Raw genomic sequence first — 22,018 nt, 5'->3', positions numbered from 1 at the left:
ACGTTGAGAAAATTCAAAGCGTACAGTTTAGTGGGGTTTAGCATAGCACCAGAGGCGTAAAGCCACCTCCAGTGAATTCCTGGATCACTTCATCCAAAACCTCTAGCCACTAGTAATCACTCTACGCTCCACTCTCCCTGAGACTTAGGCAACTACTGTGGGTTTGCCTGTTCTAGAAATTTCACTGCAATGAGATTCTATACTATGTGGCCCTTTTTTTTGTTTTTGTTTTTGGCTTTTATTTCAGAGAGCGAGAGAGAGCATGCGCGCGCGCATGAGCGGGGGAGGGGAGAAAGAATATCAAGCAGGCTCCGTGTTCAGCACAGACCCCAATGCAGGGCTCGATCCCACAACCCTAGGATCATGACCTGAGACAAAATCAAGAGTTGGACTCTCAGCCGACTGAGCCAACCAGGTGCCCCTACACTACGTAGTCTTATGTGACGGCTTCTTTCACCTGGCATCCTTTATACACGTTTTCAAGGCTTATCCACATTGCAGTGTTGATTGGTGCTTCCTTGTTATGGCTGAGTCACATTCCACTGTACGAAGTTGCTTGTGTTTTCTCAGGTGATGGCCGTTTGGGTCGTTTCTAATTTTCAGCTACCACGAATGACACGGCTGTGAACATTTGTGTGCAAGTTTTTGTGTGGACTTACGTTTTTCTCTCTCCCAGGTATATACCTAGGAGTAGAATTGCCTGGGCACGTCGTCATTCCATATTTAACATTGTGAGAAACGGCCAGACTGTTTTCCAAAGTGGCCGTCCCACGCTATATTCCCACAGCAGCATGTGAGGTCAACCGGCCCCGGCCCGATGTTATCTGGGGACAGGGTGTCCGCGTGTCAGTGGTGCTGCTGCTCCATCCGGGAAGGAGACTCATTTCCCTGCTTGGGCGAGTGCCTCGGCACCAAGTGTCCACTCCCTGCCAGCATTTGCCCGAGGGGCAGACTTCTGTGCTCAGATGAGCAGGGCAGATAGAACTGTCTTCAAAGCTTGGCATTGGGAGGGGACTGCCACCCCTGGGAGAAGCCTCTTAGCCTGGCTGGTCACGCAGCACAGTGGACACCGGCATGCAGCCCAGAGACCCTGATCTCCAGTTCCAGGCCTTCAAGCCTGTTGTTTCCATCCCCATCCTGACGCACGCAGACCACGCGTTTTCATTTCTCGGAAAAATAAGGCCCACACGGTAAATACTTTGCAGCGAGTGCTCGAAGGAGAAACCATAGCAGTTGAGATTTGTAATTGTTGAGCGTGTTCCGGGCATCGTGCTAAGCAGCCTGACAGGCACAGCAACGCTCCAGAGTGGTCTCACAAACAGGAGACTGAGGACAAGGACAGGTGGGGAGCGTGCCCACCGTCCGAGCAGAGCCCGAGTGCACACCCAGGCTGGGAAAGCCACGGTCTCCAGTGTGCCGTTACACATCCACCCCACACGTTTGCTGAGTGAATAGATGAGCTGTCCCGGCTGCCCTGCCTGTCATCACACAAAGTCCAAGCGAGAGGGTCCCAGGCTGGCTTCTCCGGCAAGCAGGTGCCGAGACGAGGGATGGTATGGATTATTGGGAGTAACACCCATGGGGGAGGTCGGGGAAGTCAGGCTGGGCTGGGAGCTGTCAGCCACTCTGCAGGCCTGGCCAAGTCTCTGCCCACCCAGCAGGAGCTGCTGCTGAGGAGAGAAAGTCTGGGGGAGGAGCCCCACACGGGGCAGAAATGGCCAGGCCCTGGTGCCACTGCCTCCCACCATCTCTGCTGGGCTCAACAAAGGCTGAGTCAGAGCCTCAGGCCACAGGTGCTCAGCCTCTCACAGTTGGACTGCAAGTCCCTTTAGGAAAGGAGATCTGTGTGGCCGCAGTTCCCTCCTTGTGCCCACAGGTGCCGTCCCCTTGCACGTGGCCGTTCCTCCAGGGCTGCCCCAGCCTCTCTTCCTGGAGGGAGGTCTCATAGAGGAGGTAGGCAAACCAGCCTAGTTGGTACATCTGGTCTCGGGGCTCAGCTGGTGCTCACCCCCTCCCTCCTCCGCTGTCCAGCCTTCCCGGCCAGGCCAGCCTCACCCCACCTCTGCTGTCACCTCTGCAGGTCTTGGGGGCCTACCTGGGGCTGTGACCCACATCCTCATTCCTGAGGGGCTCGAAATGCCAGGGAGGTCGGTCTTCCACTTCCTTGATGCTCTTCCTCTGGGCTTCCTATGGGCCAGCCCTCCCTTCTCTTTCTGATGTCATCCAAACAGACGGGCCACCTGCAGCCACCAGCCACCCTGTGAAAATGGCCAAGCAGCCCCGCCCCGCATCCCCTGCATCCCTCCCTACTTTACCCCCCACATCCTATCCCTATAGGTGCCCTTGGCTCTGCCCCCTAGGATGCCAGCCCTGTGAGGGCAGCCTTGGTCCCCAGTGCCTGCAGCAGGTGTGAGCACCTCGTCCAGATGTGCAGGGCAGACTGCTGCCAGGTGGGTGGAGGAGACAGGCCAAGGCCCTGGTCCCGCCCACTGCTGCCCTACTCTCCAGGCCCGGGGCTCGCACACTCACTGGTGGGGAGAGCTGTGTCGTGGCGGGCGGGGTTTGGACGTCATGTTTCTTGGGGGGGGAGGGACGGCCATCGCCCCAGGTGGTTTGTCAGAAGTTTAAAGTCAATTTTTATTTGACAGATAAATACATAGAAACTCAGGAAAATTAAGTGGCCTGTCAAGCACACTTGGCTTTAAGTGCCCGACGCAGTGCTGTCTCCAGAGCTTCCAGGCCCGCCGGTTTTCAAGAGGAGTTAGAAATCTAGATTTTTAAAAATGTTTGTTTATTTTTGAGAGAGAGGGAGCGTGCGAGCAGGGTCGGAGGTCAGAAAGATGGGGGAGAGAGAATCCCTCCCTCCAGCAGGGCTGGAACTCACAAACCGTGAGATCATGAGCTGAGCTGAGATCAAGAGTCAGATGCTTCATCGACTGAGCCACCCAGGCACCCCTAGAAATCTGGATTTCATGAGAAACCTGGTTTTATTTATCAGCAACTCATGTAATTGTCCTATGACACTGTGCCCAGATTCTTCCTGAAGCGGTGGGTGGGGGGGGCCATGGCAGGTGCTCTTGGCCCCTTCACCACAACCCCCCAGCTTTCAGCTCTTGGGTCAGACACAGCTTTTCTTCCTTCTCTTGCAGACAGGCATTCAAGTGACATTTCTTGATGTTTCCAGAAGACTTCCCCCGCCCTCCCCACCTCTGGCCAGTGTTTCTACTGAGTAGTTGGAGGTACGTATGGTGGTAGCGGGAGATGAGGGACAGCAACAGTGAGAGCTTCCAAAAGTGCCTTTCAGACAAATCCAAATGTAAGGGGGTGACTTCCGGTTCAACCTAGCTTAGTGGGCACACGTACCGCTATCCCCTCCCAGGACCCAGCAGGGACCACAGAGGGACGCTGTGGCACCTCCTCTCCCTCATTTGGAAGACAGGTGCCGCGGAGGCCCTGGCAGTCGGACCAGGGGAAACCACAGAGGCTCCAGCACGCCAGGGGGCTCTGAGGGTGGGGCGTGGAGGGGGGTTTAGAACAAGCACGAGCAGTTATGACCCCAGACCCAGGCTGCAGAGGCTGGCAGAAGACTGGAGGCCCCGGGTTCTCTCTCGGGGCTCAGGGGGGCCCAGGCACAACCACATGCACCGGCCAGGGAGGAACAGGGAGATGAGTTCACAGGCACATCTTGAGAGGCGACCTTGGCCCTGACTCTGCTAATTCCCAGAGTTCTGGCAGCCAGGCTTGCCTCCCGTGCAGGAGATGGGGGGATTCTGCAGAATTGGCCTGGCTTCCCAAGACTTCTGGCCGAGTGTCTGGACCCTGCTGCTTAACTTTAGTAGCCTACCCTCACCCCACCCAGCCACACTGCTCGTATTAACACCTAGTGCCTCTCATGAAGACCAGCAAACCTCCAGGATCACCACCAGCCCCTCGAGGTAAGAGCATCTAACACGAAAGACAGATTCCATACCTACCAAAATAAAGGAGCCCTAAGGAAACAGAAACAATAAGAGTAGCAAAAGATCATATAAAAAAGAAAAAAATCTCTAAGAGAAAATACCACACCCATGACCTGAGAACAAGATGTTATGAAAAAGGAACAGGCAGAGAATAAGTAAGAGCTCATTTGGGGGGCACCTGGGTGGCTCAGTTGGTTAAGTGTCCAGCTTTTGATTTCAGCTCACGTTGTGATCTCAGGGTTTGTGAGATCGAGCCCTGAATTGGGCTCTGTGCTGACACCATGGAGCCTGCTTGGGAGTCTCTCTCTCCCTCTCTGCCCTTTCCCTGCTTGTGCATGTGTGCTCTCTTTCTCTCTCTCAAAATAAATAAATTTTTAAAAAAAGCTCTTTTTTTAATTAAAATATAAATAGCAAAAGTGAAAACTCAAAGATAAGTTTCCCACAAATTAGAAAAAAGCAAAATGAAAAAATACAAGAGAAAATATAAAATTAGACCACTGGTTTAGGCACAATCTAACGTATAATTAGTGAATTAGGAGAACACAGAAGGGAGAGCTTCATCAAGGCAGTCATCCACCAGAAAATGTCCTAGAACAGGAGGACGTGAGGCTCTAGGCCAAAGGAATGAAAACCCACCCCAGACAGGGTGTTGCAACATTTCTAGAACCAGGGCACATCAAACTGACTCTTAAATCTTCCAGAGAGCAGGCCAGGTCCCCTGTGAAGAGCCCCGGATCTGACTGGCCCTGGATCTGGCAGCCATCACACGTGGGCCCAGGTGACAGCAGCATGGCCTTCAAAGTTCTGAAGAGGCTGCATTTGGAATCCCAGAAGCTCTACGCAGTGAATCTTGAAAGAGGGCTGCATAAGGCCACCTGCAGGTGACAAGGGGACCCACGCACCTGTCCCAGGAAGCTGCCAGAGGATGCACGAAGAGTGGGCAGGGGGCCCGTGGAGGGGTGCATGGAAGCCAAGCATGGCTCGCTGACACCGGGAGAGCTGGGGCATGGGGTCCCCTTCCAACATAGGGACATGCACCCCTGGGTGGCCAGTGGAGGAAATGGGGGGTGGAGGGCCCTGGAAAGGGGCAGAGCCCCCACACTCTTGTGTCGACTCCGTAAGTAGACGTTAGGAAATTGCCACAGGCAGGCCGCAGATGGGGGTTCTGCCGGGGTGGGAAGGAGGGGGAGGTGGGCTATGCTTCCTTAAGACCGACTTTGCTCCGATGCTAAGTCCGTCCTAAGAGAACTGGGAAGACGGCCTTCTGCCCGCGCCCTGCCCCCATCCAGGAGAGCAGTCAGTGCGTCTGAGGGGAGGCAGTGCTGACGGGACACGCAGGGATGGGTGGGCTGTGCTGTCCAGACATGGCCAGGTGGTGAGAATGGGCCCTCCCGAGGCTGTCACAACCGGTGGCCCTGGACCCTCGGGTCACCACACCATCCATTCTTTCATTAACTGCTTGATTGATTAATCCCCTGGTCACTGATGCATTTATGCCACTGACGTCCGCTGGGGGCCTTCCACATGTGAGACCCTTGCTGGGTGCCAGGATGGAGCCAGGATCGACACCGGACAGCCACAGGCTGGCCAGAAGGTGGCCTTGGGGGCAGAAGCTGGGAAGCGGGCCAGTGTCCCCAGCAGGGTGTCAGGTCGGTGAGGAAGCCCAGAGAGGCCTTGCGGCAACCGTGCTTTTTGCTCAGGCTCCGAGAGATGCCCATTGCTTCCCCTCCCCCGGGTGGCACGGGCGGGGACGCGTGCCATGCCACCGCTGCCGGCGGGCCTGGGCCTAGCAGTGTCCTTGTTGCTGGGACGTTCTCACCCTCCTGACAGGAGGGCGGATTGAGGGCCCTGCTGTCTGCCGGTCGGCCTGGGGGGCCCCGACTCCACACGCTGCTGGGACTGTGTGCCCCGAGGCACCTCGTCCTTGGCCGTGCCACCCAGGACATTTGCACAGCCGTCCCGCACAGGCTCTGTGTCTCTTTTCACGTGTCCCTCCCGCTCTGTGGATCAGGCCAGGCTGGCTCCTCCCCACGCCCTGGTCCTTGCACACAGAGTGAAGGGCACAGAGGTGACAAACTTGAGCCCCAGGCCAGCCTGAGGCCATGCAGCAGGAGGGGACAGAGGAGGGACCAAAGCCATTCTGGGTGACCATTACCTGCCTGGCCCTGTGTCTACACCACTAGTCAGTGGGACAGTGAGGAGACCAGCCCAGCACAGGTAATACCTAGTGCCCAGCTGCCCTGCCTTTGCAGGAGAACCCCTTGCTGGGCCCTCACCTTGCCATGCCTGAGTAGGCCTGCTCCCACGACACTGCCTCCTGGAAGCCCTCCTGGCTCCCTTCCAAAGCAACACTTCTGTATCACCCTGCTGACTGTCCTTGTGCTACTCTGGCTGTGACTCCCTGACTCACGGCCTTTCTGATTTCCTGTCACCCTCCCGTGCCGGCACGTGTCCCCGGAGCCCAGCACAGGCCTGGAGCACGGTGGCGTCCGGGAGGCGTCGGCCAAGGAATCGAGGAACACGCTCCCCTCCCCACATCGTGGAAGGAGATGCCTGCGTGTGGAGTCCCTGCCCTGTGGAAGTCTGTCCCTGGACCCATTTCTCTCCTCCCCCCACGTCTGCCTGGGAGGCCCCTGGTGGCCCCTGCCGCAGGCCCCCAGGGCACGGGCTGCGCGCCTGTGTGCCAACGTCCACAGCTAGCCGTGTTCCCGGGAGAAACGTGGTTTCTGTCCCCGCTGTCCGGCAGGGAATGTTCGCGGCAGCTTTCTTCACTGTGGCCCTGCCACCTGAAGGGCGGGTACACAGGCAGCGGGTATCCAGCCGGTGGAGAACCGTCTGTGAGAGCTTGCCCGCGCACGCGGGCCTCACCTGCCCCGGGAAGGGTTCCCAACACAAAAGAGAAGTCTGGGGCTCCGTGAGCCTGGCCCAGCGTCGCCCCACGACCCCGGTGCTCCTCTCTGAGGGGGGTGCCCAAGACAGGCGACAACCTGTGTCCGCCCACGAGTGCACACAGCAGCACCGTTCCAGAGATAGAACAACCCAACATCCGCCAACCAACGGACGGGTCCACCAAACGCGGTCTCTCCACCGGCGGAGTGTCACTCGGTCTCAATAAGGAGCGAGGCATGGACACTGCCGCGTGGACGAGCCTTAAAAACACAGTGCAGAGTGAGAGAGGCCGGGCCCGGGAGGACACACGTCGTATGATCCCATTTGCAGGAAAATCCACAGGGACAGAAAGCGGCCTCATGGTTGCCAGAGACTGGGGAGACAGTGGGGTAAGGACTGACTGTTTCCAAGTCTCCTTTGGAATGATGGAATGTTCCGGACTGAGAGGGGACAGCTGCACAACAGTGCCAATGTACTCACTGCCACTAAGTCGTATACTTTGACGTGGTTACGGTGGTGGATTTTACGTGGCGTGCGTTGTATCACAATACAAATCAACCCCTCACAAAAATAAAACATTGGGAGTGGAAGAGCGTGAACTCTGCCTAGTTCCACTGACGAAGTTTCTGTATGAACTCTAAAAACAGCATATGGGTTCTCAGGGCAGGACCTTAATTTTGCAAACTGTTTCCGAGTTGAACAACCCCCTTTGATAGACTGGGAATATCAAAACGCCTATTGGCATGGATTTGGGGAAAGGTTTTAACGTGTGAGAAGACAAGCCTTCTCCCCTAAAGAAGAGATCCACTGGCTTGTCCATGACTTCCAACCTCATACTTTGGACACATGCTACTCTCTTTGGCTTCCCGAGAGAAGGGCACGTGACTCATCCCAACCATTCCCCCACTTCAGGAATCCTGACGGAAAAGATCGGGAGTGTGGGCATCTCTTGTGTTAGAGCATAGAGTCTTAACCTCAGGGGATGGGCGACTCATCTGAATGAGCTTTTCAGAATGCAGGTAACTGGGTCCCTCTGAAACCTGTGGGTAGAACTCCGAGAGAGGCTGGGTGCACCTGCGTGCCTACCTGTGCGGGTACACACAGCACCTGAGTCTGTGTGTGTTTTTATTTGACTTCTTAGGTGCTTAATGTCTCATGTATATACAAGAATGTATACATCATGGTGTGCCTTTCATAATAAGGAAGCAGGAGCCCACGTGCCCACCTCTCAACCCAAGAAGTAGAGTTTAACCAGCACCTCCGAGCCCTAGAAACCTTCCTTAATGGTGTCCTTCAATGCAGAGACCATCGCTCAGTCCACTTCCACTGCCGCCTTGCTTGGCTCCTGCCGTTGAGTCTGGGTGTCTTTGGTTTATGCTCTCCAGGGGTGGGGGTAGTGTTGCCTGGCTGTGTGGGATGGGGCTTGGGTAGCAACACAGGGTCCAGGTACACTGGAGACTTCCAGTGCCTTCTTGGCCCGTACACCAAGGAAACTGGCAAATGTTATAAATCAAGGCTCCCCCACCCACTTAGGAAGACAGTTATCAAACATTCACCAACGCCTAACTGGGTAGTTGATCCCTGACTTCTAGGACCTCAAGTTCAGCGGAAGCGGTAAAACCTACAAGCATAAGATAACTTAAGAATGTTGACGAGAACCCCTCTGGGTATATCCCCTAAAGAACCGAGATCGGGGTCTCGAAGAGACATCTGCACACCCACGTTCACAGCAGCATTATTTACAATGGCCAAGAGAGGGGAGTAACCCAGGTACCCATTGACAGATGAATGGATAAATAAAATGTAGTCCATCCATACACTGGAGTATGATTCAGCCTTAAAAAGGAAGGACGTTCTGACACCTGCTACAACATGAATGAACTTGAGGACATTATGCTCAGTGAAGTAAGCCCGTCACAAAAAACACAAACCCTGTATGATTCTACTCACATGAGCGACGCAGAGTCAAGATCATGAAGACAGAACGCAGACTGGTGGTTGCTGGGGGCCAGGGGGAGGGGAAACGGGAAGCTGTTTAATGGGTGTAGAGTTTCAGTTTGAAAAGATGAAAAAGTTCTGGAGATCTGTTGCACAACAATGCAAATAATTCATTTTTTAATTTTAATGTTTATTTATTTTTGAGAGAGAGATAGAGAGAGAGGAAGGGAGGGAGGGAGGGTGAGCAGGGGAGGGGCAGAGAGAGAGAGGGAGACAGAGGATACGAAGCAGGCTCCAGGCTCTGAGCTGGCAGCACGGAGCCCGACACGGGGCTCGAACTCACCAGCAGTGAGATCATGACCCGAGCCCAAGCTGGATGCTTAACTGACTGAGCCACCCAGGCGCCCCAACAGTGCAAATAATTCTTAACAGCACTGAACGGTACAGTTAAAAATGGTGACGATGGCAAATTTTATGTTGTTGTCGTTGTTATTGTTTAACCACGACCAGAGAGGAGGAAAGAAGGCATTTTGATGGCAGCAGATTGCTGGTGGGGACAGCCCTGGCTGGGGACGCAGGACACTTGGGTTTGGGTCTGTGTTCTCCTATTTCCTGGTGGCCTTACGCAAGTCACTCACCATCTCCGAGCCCTGACGTCCTTGTCTTACGGGATGAGGGGTTTGTTTTAGGCTTTCCAGCTTAGAAAGCTGAGCATGCACAAATGAGTCTGACACGTTCCCTCATTGACTTTCACTCAAGTGTGACATTTACAAAAAAACTACACGCATCAACACATTCTCTCAAACCGAACACACCCGTTTAATGCCATTGTGTGAATAGACTGCCGTTTATTTACCCATTTTACTGTTGATGGAAATTTGGGTTGTTTCCAGCTTGGGGTGACCATGAACAGTGCCGCTTGGGCCCCTGCAGCACCTCCCGCTGGTGCACACGGGGCCCTGCTGTGGGGCACGTGTGCGGGAGGCCTGCTGGGGGGGCTGAGGCTGCTCAAAGCTCTGTAGAAGTTGCCCAGGATCTTCGCATCGGCAGGTGCTCCTTCTCCTGGCCAACTAGGTGGCGTCAGCCCCTCCGAGTTTGGTCTCTCGGGGTGGGGGAGGTCTGTGGCGGGCCTAACTTGCATTTCCCTGGTGACCGATGAGGCTGAGCACCTCTCACGCCCCAGTTATCCTCTCTGTCTGTCAGAGGTGATGTCTTCTGTCCATTTTCCCGTGTTGTTCAGATCTTCTCCCATTCGGTGGGCCACTTCCCGTTCTTCTGGTGGTGCCTTTTCGTGAGAAATTCTTAATGTGGTCCAATTTATCATTTTTTTCCTTTATAGGGTTTAGTGCTTTTTGCACTTATTAAAAAAAACCAAAACCTTACTCCAAGATCATAAATATGTTTCCTTCTTTTTAGAATTAAAAACAATATTGAGAGAGAGAGAGAGAGAGAGAGAGAGCGCGCACACATGAGCAGGGGAGGGGCGGAGAGAGAGGGACAGGATCCCAAGCAGGCTCCCAGCTGTCAGCACAGAGCACAACTGGGGGCTCGAACTCAGGAACCCTGAGATCGTGACCTGAGCCAAAGTTGGACACTTACCCGACTGAGCCCCTCAGGCGCCCCTAAACATGTTCCATTCTAGAAGTTTTATTTTACCTTTTACATGTAGCTCTTCCAGTTCAGCTGGACTTGATTTTTCTATATGGTGTGAGGTTTGGATCAAAATTTTTGGATCAAAATTAAAAAAAAAATTCATTTTTCTTGCTTGTGGGTAGCCAACTGACGAAGTGCTAATTATTGGAAACCAAAAACCATCGTTTCCTCACTGCAGGTGGTTGTCCATTTTGTTGTGAGTAGGCTGACTACGTGCGAGGGTTTTCCTGGACCGTCTATTCCATTCAGTTGGCCTGTTCAGCCATTGTACCAATACCCCACTGTCTTAAATACTCCAGTTACAGTGGTTGAATATGTGGTGGGGTAACCCTCCAGCTTTGCTCTTTTTTTTATAATGATTTTTTTAATGTTTTTATTTATTTTTGAGACATAGAGAGACAGAGCATGAGCAGGGAAGGAGCAGAGAGAGAGGGAGACACAGCATCTGAAGCAGGCTCCGGGCCCTGAGCTGTCGGCACAGAGCCCGACGTGGGGCTCAAACTCACAGACTGTGAGATCATGACCTGAGCTGAAGTCGGATACTTAACCAACTGAGCCACCCAGGTGCCCCGCCCCCCGCCTTTTTTTTCAGCTTTTCTCTTTTTTGCAATTATCTTAGCTATGTTTGACCTTTTGCATTTCTGCATGAATTTTAGAACTAATGTGTCCGTTTCTTTTTTTTATGTTTATTTATTTATTTTTTGAGAGAGAGAGAGAGAGAGAGAGAGAGGGAGAGCAGGGGAGGGGCAGAGAGGACACAGAGGATCTGAGCCTGATGAGGGGCTCGAACTCATGCAAAGTCAGCCACTCAGGCAACTGAGCTACCCATATTTGAGAGAGAGAGAGAGAGAGAGAGAGAGAGTGAGAGAGAGAGACAGTGTCTGAGTGGAGGAAAGTCAGAGAGAGAGGGAGACAGAATCTGAAGCAGGCTCCAGGCTCTGAGCTGTCAGCACAGAGCCCGACACAGGACTCAGACTCACGAGCTGTGAGATCGTGACCTGAGCTGAACTGGGAGCTTAACCAACTGAGTCACCCAGGTGTCCCTAACGTGTCAATTTCTAATACGAGGATATTATAAATGAAAACCCCCTCTGTGCTTTGCTTTTGTTTGCAACCCACACACTTTGGTAGGTGGTATTTTCAGTAGCATTCAGTTCAAAATATTTTCAAATTTCCCTTGTGATTTTTTTTTTTTTTTTGACCCTGGGATTAGTTGGATATTTCCAAATATTTGGGGGTTTTATAGCTATCTTGTTGTTATTGGTTTTAATTTAATTCCAGTACAATCAGAGAACATATTCTGTATGATTTGAGTCCTCTTATATTTATTGAGACTTGTCTTATAGCTCAGCATTTGGTTTATCTTGCTAAACATACTGTATACACGAGAAAAGAATGTGTTATGTGTGTTTGAAAAATACTAGCTCAAGATAGTTTATATAGTGTTCAGATCAGTTGTGTCCTTCACGAGTTTTTTAGTTCATTTGTTCTATGCAGTGCTGCGAGCCCCATGTTAAAATCTGCAACAACGATTGCTGAATTATCTGTTCTCTTCTTAATTTTGTCAATTTTTTCTTTATGTATTTTGAAGCTGTTATGAGGTACATACCGATTTATGATTTTTGTCTTTTTGATGAAGTAACCATTTTTCACGAGGCAGCCTCTCTGTTTATCTCTGACAGTATTCTGTGAAAGCCCATTTTATGTGATGTTAACACGGCTCCTCCAGCGTTGGCAGGCTTACCGTTGGCATGATAGATTTTTAAATTTATGCCTCCTGTGAAAATAGCATATGGTAGAGTCTTGCTTTTATATCCTTTTCATCGAGGTGCTTAATGCCTTACACTTAATATGATTGATTTGGTGGGCTTTAGGTCTCTAATCTATTTGTTTTGTTTGTTTCTTCTAAAATGTCCTCTTCTGCTTTCTTTTGGATGACCTGAATATTTTTTTTACCTTTCTGCTTTAGTTATTTGTTGGATTTCGAGGCGTACTCCTTTGTGGTTTGTTTGTTTTTTTTAGTAATGGCTTTGGCGATTGCAGTGCACAGTGTCTGGGAGCCGATATAGCAGAATGTACCCCAGATGTAGAGCCTTCCAATGTCACAGGCCCATTGTCTGCGGTCGTTGTGTGCCTCACAGCTACATACAGTAAGATCCCCACAATGCAATGTTACAATTGTTGCTTTACACAGACGTATGGATTTTAGAGGAATGAAGAGGAAAGTACTCTTGTATGTGTATTCAGTTATGTATCCTTTTCATTCTTTCCTGATGATCGAGTTTCTAGCTGGTATCATTTTCCTTCAGCCCGAAGAATTTCCTGTTTAGCATGTCCGGTAATACACGTCTGCTGGTGAGGATTTCTTTTAATATTCTTTTATGTTAAAATATATTTACGTACTCTCATTCTTGAAAGCTGGTTTGACGTCCTGCAAATGTGTTGACAGGCTTTCTTTCAGCTCTTTGTACATGTAGTTCCACTCTCTTCTGGCATCCATAGTTTCTGATGAGAAGTCATTAGACTCCACGTGTCGTTCCCTGGATGGCTGTGACCGCGTGGCTACTTGTAAGAGTTTTCTCTTTACATGTGCCTTCCAGCAATTTGACTATGATGGGCCTATGCATGGTTTTCTCTGTGTTTATCTTGGTTGGGGACCATGGAACTTCAAGTATGTAGATTCATGTCTTTTACCACGTATAGAAGATTCTAGAAATTATTTTTTTCAAATACTTTTTCCTGCCCCATTCTTTCTCTCCTCTCGTTTTGTAATTTCAATTACATGTACGTAGACCTTTTGAAATGGTCTCACAGATCCTTGGTCTCTTTTATTTATTCCCCACTCTTTCAGATTGAATAAAGTCTATGGATAGATCTTCAAGCTCACTGATTATTCCTCTGTCATTCACTCTTCTGTTAGGCCCATTTAGTTAACTTTATATTTATGATATTTTAATTTTCAGTTCTACAATTTCCATTTTCTAAAAATAGTTTCTAAGGGCACCAGGGAGGCTCAGTTGGTTAGGCGTCCAACTTTGGCTCAGGTCGTGATCTTGCAGTCTGTGGGTTCAAGCCCCGCGTCGGGCTCTGTGCTGACAGCTCAGAGCCTGGAGCCTGCTTCAGATTCTGTGTCACCCCTCTGCCCCTCCCCCACCCGCACTCGGTCTCTCTCTCACAAATAAACATTAAAACAAATAAAAATAAATAAACAAAAATATACATATAGTTTCTAGTTCTCACTTGTGGTTTTTAAAAAATATTTTCCCCCATTAAAAGCATATTTTTCTTTACATCAGTGATTACAGTTGTAACAGTTACTTTAAAATCCTTGTTTGCTAATTCCACAATACGGGTCACATCAGGGATCAATCTCCATTACTTACCCTTTTTGGTTTGAGAATGGTTCTGACATTCTCCTTTTCTTTGTATATCAAGTAAATTTGGATTGTATCCTAGACACATTGTTATTTTCTGTTGACTTTGGAGTCATACGTACACATCCCCAGAGTTGGTTTTATTTTGTGTTCGTGTTGTTGTGACGCTAAGACTCGGCAGTGCTCGGGCTACAAACAACGACCCGTGGACAGCAGCTCTGATCTCATGTTAGACCTCATCTTGGTTCTTTTGTTCTCAGCCTACCTGCCTGGAGTCGGCCCCATGCGTGTGGTCCAGTGTCACCTGGGGATTTAGGCCCTATTTATAAACAGAACTCAGGCCCCTGTTTCTCTTACTCCTTCCCTTCTGGGATGTCCCTGCATCTCCCAGAGGGTGTCATTGGCCCGGCTCCGTCTCCTAGCCCCTTAGGCAGAAGGACTATAGGTGTTTTGTTGGTGCTTTTTTTTTTTTAATTTTTAATTTTTTAAAATTTACATCCAAATTAGTTAGTGTATAGTGCAACAGCGATTTCAGGAGTATGTTGGTGCTTTATCTGGTCGGTGTGCAGCCTGGCCTTAGGCCAGGAGTGTTGAGACAGGCAGCCCCCCTCCCCAGCATTTGCCTGCCTTTGCTCACTCTGGCGACTCCAGGAAAAGGTGTTTTGTATTTTGTCCCGAGCTCAGAGTGCCGTCTGTGGGAAGGTGAGTTCAATAGGAGGTTACTATTCTACCACACTGTAAATGGAAGCCCAGCTTTCAATTTCTGTGAAAAGAAACCCTGCTGGGATCTTAAAACCTGTTTTGTATTGAATCTGTAGATCACGTTGGGAAGAAAGGACAGGCTCCTAATTCTTAAACTTTGTATATCCCTCCACATACTTATTTTTTCTGTAATTTCTCTCAATCGTGTTTTACAGTTTCCTCTCGTTTTTTTGTTTGTTTTGTTTTGAGAGAGAGAGAGTGAAAGAGAGCGAGAGAGAGCACGTGTGCGTGCGTGAGCGGAGGAGGGTCCAGGGGGAGGCGAAGAGAGAGAAAGAATCTTAAAACAGGCTCCAAACCCAGCTCGGAGCCTGACATGGGGCTTGATCTTACAACTGTGAGATCTCATAACCGTGATATCAAGACCTGAGCTGAAATCAAGAGTTGGATGCTGAACTGACTGAGTCACCCAGGTGCCCCTCTGTCTGTCAGTCTTTTGCTTTGTTTTGTTAGTTTTACGTTGAGGTGTTTGGTTGGTTGATGCTTTTGTAAATGGTCTAACTTTCAAAGTTTAAATTTTTACATTCTCACTGACATTTAATGGTCAGTGCCTAAAATCTTAGCTTTACGTATCTTGTGCAGTTAATGCTAATGACACAGGTTCCAGCGACAAAACCTACGGTTCGGTCTGTCTCCCAGAGCACCTGCAATGAAGTTTTCAAGAAGGTAACTTTTCAGGAATGGAGGCTGGGGCTTTACGAATTGAGCATTTAAGCTGAATGAGGGGCAAGCTGTGTTAGGAATTAACCAAAGCAATAGGCAGTTCTACCTGAAAAAACCCTCTGAGGGGCCTCATACTCAGGAAATGGAGTTCGGCAGCCTCACCTTTCCAGGGAACGGGGACTCAAGACACCAGCGGGCTCCTCGGACTTGATAGGAAGGCTGTTTCTTGCTCGTACTCTGACGTGGCAAGGGAGACGGCCCAGGAAGGCTGACCTATCGGAGTTCCCACCTAAACTTTGAAATAAGCCCCTCCCTGAGCTAAACTAGTAAAATCCATCCGTGACAGCTGTAGTTAGCTATTTGTGGGAGTCAGCCAAGACACCGTCGTAAATGAGTCATCCGAGAGTTTGTAGACAGCCTGCATCCAGCAGATCCAGGTCAAGCTCCGAGAGGAGGCAGGCCTGACTCTAACTTTGGAGCAGACATCTAATCAGTGTACCGAGGGCTCGGTCCACCTTGCCAGTCTAAAAGGAGCATTGCCAGTGTCTGTCAGCTCTGCGGTCCGAGTCCCAGGTTTCTGTCTCCACCGGGAGAGACCTTGGGCTACTAATGACATCCTTCCTGAGCGTCAGTCCCCTCATCTGCCACACAGGCTTGGCCTGGCGTGGAGGGAGGGCTCAGTGTGTCGGTGTCGCTTACCTGCGGCACCACACTTTGTTTCCGAGGCAGAACAGGGAGGGGTGGCCTTGGCTACTGGGTTCCACTCCAAATGCACCAACTCTCAGGCTACTGTTCTGGGGCAAAGGGGCCGATCGGGCTGATGACGGCCTTCTGATTGATCTGAAATTTCCATCTTCTTTCCATAAGCGAACAAACCAGTCATGTGTTATATTGGGTTGAAGTGTCCCCCCCAAATTCACACCCACCCAGAACCTCAGCACATGACAATCTGGAAATGGGGTCTTTGCATATGGAATTGCTTAACAGTGTTGAGATGAAACCATTTTGAATTTATGGTGGGCCCTAAATTCAGTTACTAGTATCCTCTAAAGATGAAAGGAGGGGCACCTGGGTGGCTCGCTCAGTTGGGCGTCCAACTTTGACTCAGGTCACGAGCTCACGGTTTGTGAGTTCAAGCCCCGCGTTGGGCTCTGTGCTGACATCTTAGAGCCGGGAGTCTGCTTCGGATTCTGTCTCCCTCTCTCTCTGCCCCTCTCCTGCTCATGCTGTCTCTCTCAAAAATAAATAAAAATGTTAAAAAATTAAAAAATAAAAAAGATGAAAGAATACACAGGTGCCTGAATGGCTCAGTTGGGTGAGTGTCCAACTTTGGCTCAGGTCATAATCTCACGGTTTGTGAGTTTGAGCCCCACTTCTGGCTCTCCGCTGTCAGAACAGAGCCTGCTTAAGACCCTCTGACCCCCCCCCCCCAATCAAAAACAAATAAACATAAAAAAAAAAAAAAAAGATGAGAAGACACAGAGATGCAGAGAAGCCGTGTGACCACAGAGGCACAGATTGGTGCAAGCCCGGGGGCCACCAGAAGCAGGAGGTGGGAAGGACCCTGCGCACTTTAATGTTGGACTCCTGGCTTCTGGAACTGTGAGAATGAATTTCTGTCGTTTCTGTAAGTCCCTGTTTATGATGATGCTGACAGCCCTAAGAAGCGGATGTGTCTACATCTATGGATCAGTTAGGTGTTCCTGCACTCGACCCCGGGTCAGGGATCCATTCTTGATGACCGGCACACCCTGCCAGATCCACGGGGCTGAGGAGCACCATCCGCTGGGGTGGGGAGGTCCCCCAGGTGAATGGGACTCTGGTAGCCTAGGCCTGGGTCTTTAAAAAATGTTTTCTTATGTAGTATTGCAGGTAGACAACAGAAGCAAAGGGAATACAACCAACATGGCGTACCTTTCACACGGCCAGAGCAGGGCGGAAATGATTTACTCTCGGATTTGAGTGTGTCTGATGCTTTCTCTATTTTATTGAAGAGACACTGAAAAGGCGCACATGGTGGCCCCATGGCTTCCTCACTGCCCCTGTTCACTCTCAAGGTGGGCAGTGCTCCAGGGAGCACTGTGGCTCCCATCTTCCCTGGGGTGGGGGCAGGGGACGGGGACTCCCCTGGCAGGGAAATGGGACCACAGGGGGTGAGGTGGGGTGCAGACTTAACCGCCCACACTTCCTGCAGGACAGTGCCCTGGAGCAGTCTGCGGGTGAGATCGGCGCCCCTGCAAGGGAGCAGGCCAGATGCAGAGGAGAGCAGCGATGCTGGCCTGCGTCCAAGAGTGCAGGCTGACCAGAGGCTGGGGGAGGGGGGTCCCCGTCAGAGAACGCAGGAAGCCACCGCTGTGTGGAGAAGCAGGGGTGCCCTGAGATGGCACCACCAACCTTCCTTCAGGGAAGACGACAGTAATGTAGCAGGGGCGACCTGAGAGTGGGGATCCCCCCTCCCCCGCAGTCACACCGGCCCTCCAGGGTGCAGCGGAACAGAACAGTGGGCTTCACTTTCTACCCCCACCCCAATCGCAATGCTTTGAGGGTGTGGACGATGGCTCACATCTGTTTCCCGGTACAGATGTCATCACACGGGGCCTGAAATCAGCCTGCCAATGCTGTTGCTTGGCCTAACTGTAAGCTTTTCTAATTATTTGTAAGCGTTTAGAGATTACGATTTTATACAGAATTCCACATTTCCGCTATTTGAAAGCCAGACCCCGGGCCGGGCTCCAGGGGCTGGAGGAGATGGGCACGGGAGCCGCGGGTCCCAGCCCCCCGCCCCCACACCCGGCGCGTCCCGTTCCTCCTGCGCGCGGAGGAGCAGGTGAACGGGTCCCCCGCCCCCAGGCGCGCGGGGCTGGGTCACGCTGCCCGGAGACCGCGGTTGTCCTCGCCAAGCGTCCCGGAACACCGTCTGGTGGTAAAAAGCAAACAAGCAAAACCCGGCACGAAGAGCACTGTACCTGAGCTAGTCAGTTCTACAGCGGAGATGCTCGTGCACAGTGTTTAGGTCACGCACTTTGTCAAAGAGAACAGAGCAAACAGGAAGAGGCCGTCCACACAGGACCGCTCCCGACTCGGGACTGCCGGTCGCCACCAGCGCTGTCGGCTCCCCCAGTGATTTATGGATACCCGTGTGCGGGAGCCGTGCCGCCCCAGGCCGGGCGCCACTCCCTCCGGGGAAGCTCGGGCCGCGGCGGGGGGACGGGGACGGGGACGGGGACGGGGTCGGGGACGCGCGGGGCCCAGGACGCACCGCCTCGCCCGGCAGTCGCGCACCGACGCCGCGAGGCCAGTCCTCGGCCAGGCCCGGCCCGCCCGCAGCCGTGGCGCCGCCGCCGCCCGCCTGTCCCGGCTCCGGTCCCGCGAAGGCAGCGGCGGACGGGCCTCGGGAGCACGGCCTCCCTCCCATCCTCCCTCCCTCCCTCGACCGCCCGGCGCTCCCGTCAGCTCCGGCCGCAGCCATTTTGGAACGAGCGCAGACAAAGAGCGAGTCACCGTCGTTGCCCCCAGCAGGCCCGGGGTGCGGACCCCGCCTGCCGCGCCTAGCCGTCCGTCTGCCCCAGCCCGTGGCCCTCCCGGCCGCCCGCACCCCCACAGCCCGCCGGCCCGATGCCGCCCGCTCGCCCACCGAGCCCAGGCCGCCCGCCCGCGCCCCGGCCTCTGCCGCTAGCAGCCATTGGCCGCGCCTTTTAAGCGCGCGCCGCGGCCAATGACGAGGCGCCGAGCGGCCGGGCGGGGGGCGCCGTGACCAATGGCAACGCGCCGGGCGGCGGGCGGGGGCGGGCGCGCCGCCGCGCCTGCGCACCGCGCCGTCACCGCCCTCTACACCCCCCCTTACGCCGGCCGCCCCCCGCCCGCCCGGCCGCCGCCCCCGCCCCGCAGGCGCGCGCCGCCCCCCGCCCGCGCCTGCCCGCCCGCCCGCCCGCCCGCCCGCGCGGAGCCTCCTCCCCGCCCAGCGCCGGCGAGCGGCGGCGGCGGCGGGCCGAGGAGGAAAGATGGCGGCGGGCTCGGATCTGCTGGACGAGGTCTTCTTCAACAGCGAGGTGGACGAGAAAGTGGTGAGCGACCTGGTGGGCTCGCTCGAGTCGCAGCTGGCGGCCAGCGCGGCCCACCACCACCACCTCGCGCCCCGCGCGCCCGAGGCGCGGGCCGCGGCCGCCGGCGCGCTCGGGAACCATGTCGGAGCCGGAGCGGCCGTGCCGGCCGAGGGCGCGCCCGCAGCGGCGCCGGAGCCGCCCCCCGCAGGTAGAGCGCGGCGCGGCCTGAGCGCGGGCGGGCGCCGGCCGGGCCCGCGTCCTCACCGCGCCATCCCGCTTGTCCCCGCAGGGCCCGCCGCGAAGCTGAGCGCGCTCGAGGCCGGCGCCGGCGCCGGGGCCGGGCCCGGGGCCGGGGCCTGCGCGCCGGGGGCCGCGGCCGCGCCCGCCGCCCAGCCCGCCGCCCGCAACGGCCCGCCCGGCGGCCCCGGCGCCGCGCAAACTTTGAATGGGAGCGCCGCGCTGGGGACCTCGCTCCGCGCCGCCGCCGCACCTGCTGTCAGCCTGCTCCACAACGGGCCCGCGCCCGCGCCGCCGCCCAAGCCCGCCGCTGCCGCCGCCACTGTCATCCAGACGCCGCCCTTCCTCGGCGCCCCCGCCGCGCCCGCGCCCCGCGCCCCCTCGCCGCCCGCGCCCCCCGCGCCCGCCGCGCCCCCCGCCGCCGCCGCCGCCCCGCCGCCTCCGCCGCCGCCGGCCGCCGCCAGCCTGGCCCGGCCGCCCGGCCCCCCGGCCGGAGCCCCGGCGGCGGCGCAGAACGGGGGCAGCGCCGCGCCCGCGCCCGCCCTCGCGCCCGCCCCGGCCCCCGCGCCCGCCCCGGCCCCTGCCCCGGCCCCGGCCCCCGCGCCCGCCCCGACCCCTGCGCCCGCGCCCGCCCCGCCGCCCGCCGCCAACAGTCAGCCCGGGCCCGCCGCCGCCGCCGCCGCGCCCGCGCAGGTGGCCAAGGCCGACTCGCCCAAGACGGCGGTGCAGCCGGCGCCCGCGCCGCCGCAGGCCCTGGCGGCCAGCTGCCCGGCCGGCGCGGGGGCCGGCATGATCCTCGGGCCAACTATGCAAGGGGCGCTGCCCGCCGCCGCCGCCGCCGGACTGCCGCCGCCGCCGGCCCCCGGCACCCCCACCGGGCTGCCCAAAGGCTCGGCCAGCGCGGGGCCCCAGAGCCTGCCCAGGACGCCCTCGGCCACCACCGGCGGGATCCGGGCCACGCTGACGCCCACGGTCCTCGCCCCCCGCCTGCCGCAGCCGCCTCAGAACCCGACCAACATCCAGAACTTCCAGCTGCCCCCAGGTGAGTGGCCGCGCCGGGCGGGCCTGGCTGCCCCTGCGGGGAGTCCAGGAAGTTGTGGGGCTGGCAGGGCGCTGAGGTCACGGGTCTTGCGCGGGCCTGCAGCGAATGAGCCGGAGTGCTCCCCTGCCGGGTGCGGGAGAGCTCTCTGCCATGCGTGTGTGTGTTTGTGTGTGTGTGTGTGTCTGCGGGCACGCCCGGGGTGCTGTGGCAGCAGGGGTTCCCTTTCCTGGGGCAGCGCTTGGCCTCAGCTCGTTGTTTGCATTGCAAAGTTTCTGGGCTCCCACCGTGCAGCAGCGGCTCTTCTGCTCTCCCGGCTCCCTGTGCCCCTGTCCCGCTCCTCCCCTCCCCCCGCCGTGCAGCGCTCTGGCTGCTGGCCTCTGCCGGAACGGCTTACTGGGTTATGCAGCCTGGGTCCATGGCTTTCCTGGGTCTGCTGCTTTCCCCTTCTGGTTTTGGGGATCGGTTGTGTTAGGGCCTGTGAACGGAACTCGTCTGCTCCTCTGTTACTCTGGGTTGTGATGGAGGGCTGGGCACTCCCCCCAGCTGGTGAGGTCAGGCAGAGTAGGGACGCCCCTTCCTTGTGGCCGGGCAAGCGTGCATGGAAAGCTTCCGCTTCCCTGCTAGCGGCAGGATGGCAGAGATCCCAGGTGAGCCCTGGAGGGATCCTTGGGCACACACACCCTTCCTGGTCCACGTCCCTGCCTCCCACTGTGTCGTGCACTGCTTCGGCCACAGCGTCCAGCAGTGCCGTGCTGCGGGTTAAAGGATGCTCAGCCGCTCTGGTTAGTGCCATCCGGTGAGATCAGCGGGTCTCTCAGAGGTGCAGACGGCGGTGCGTAGTGAGGGGGAGCAGTCGCGGCCACAGCCTGTGCGTTTCCCCGGTCTCTTGGGTCATCCCTGGCAGTCGGTTGGGGTTCTTCAGGTCTGACGGTGAAAGGTACCCCACAGCGTCCCAGGTCATGCTGCTGTGTTTTGGGATTCTTGAGCAGAGAGAAACTCGAGCACTGAGAAGCCCCGTCTCCTCTCGCATCCCCTCCGCCTCGCCCGCGGGGACCGGGAGCTTCTGGAGAGCTCCTCCCTGGCTGTGTAGTAACATGTGCTGCTGTAGCGGCCAACGCGGTGGCGGGAGCGGAAACAGCACCTCCCGTGTCCCCGCGTGCTTTCTGGGAAAGAGCCGTTGGTCACCTTGACAGAATTTCAGCGTCTTAACAAGGGAGGGTTTTCTTGTCAGAGCCCGTGAGGGTGTTCTTAGGCCGGCAGGGGCGGGGGAAGTGGGCAGCCCAGACCCACGTCTCCGGGGTGGGAGTGGGGCTTGCCGTGCTCGGAGGGGAAAAGGTGACGCAGAAGAAGTTGCTGGAGAGGTGTCGAGATGCCCCTTAGGACGCGTCTGGTTTGTTTTTTGAGTTTGTAGTGGGCGCTTTATTGAAGGTTCTGTTTTGCTCGTTATGTGTTTTGACCTTT

General features: G+C 55.2%; 1 protein-coding gene and 1 long non-coding RNA gene across 2 annotated transcripts in view; one reads left to right on the top strand and one right to left on the bottom strand.

Moving 5' to 3' along the window:
- Positions 1-17,202: 17,202 nt before the first annotated feature.
- LOC145715385 (uncharacterized) lies at positions 17,203-21,041 on the bottom strand. The gene is made up of 2 exons (XR_014137504.1): positions 20,952-21,041; positions 17,203-18,152 (listed from the first exon to the last, which is right to left on the bottom strand). It is a non-coding gene; the product is annotated as an uncharacterized LOC145715385 (long non-coding RNA).
- The window catches only part of TAF4 (TATA-box binding protein associated factor 4), a 65,512-nt gene continuing 62,628 nt past the window's right edge, over positions 19,135-22,018 (top strand). The window contains exon 1 of the mRNA XM_081795375.1: positions 19,135-20,557. Within this exon, the coding sequence (XP_081651501.1) occupies positions 19,237-20,557 (1,321 nt within the window). The 5' untranslated portion in view covers positions 19,135-19,236. The remainder of the gene's footprint in view (positions 20,558-22,018) is intronic.

This window comes from Panthera onca, chromosome A3, assembly GCF_046562875.1.
Source record: "Panthera onca isolate mPanOnc1 chromosome A3, mPanOnc1 haplotype 2, whole genome shotgun sequence".
Taxonomy (NCBI): Eukaryota; Metazoa; Chordata; class Mammalia; order Carnivora; family Felidae; genus Panthera; species Panthera onca.
Note: the sequence above shows the minus strand (reverse complement) of the source record. Positions and strands in the feature narration are given on the sequence as shown.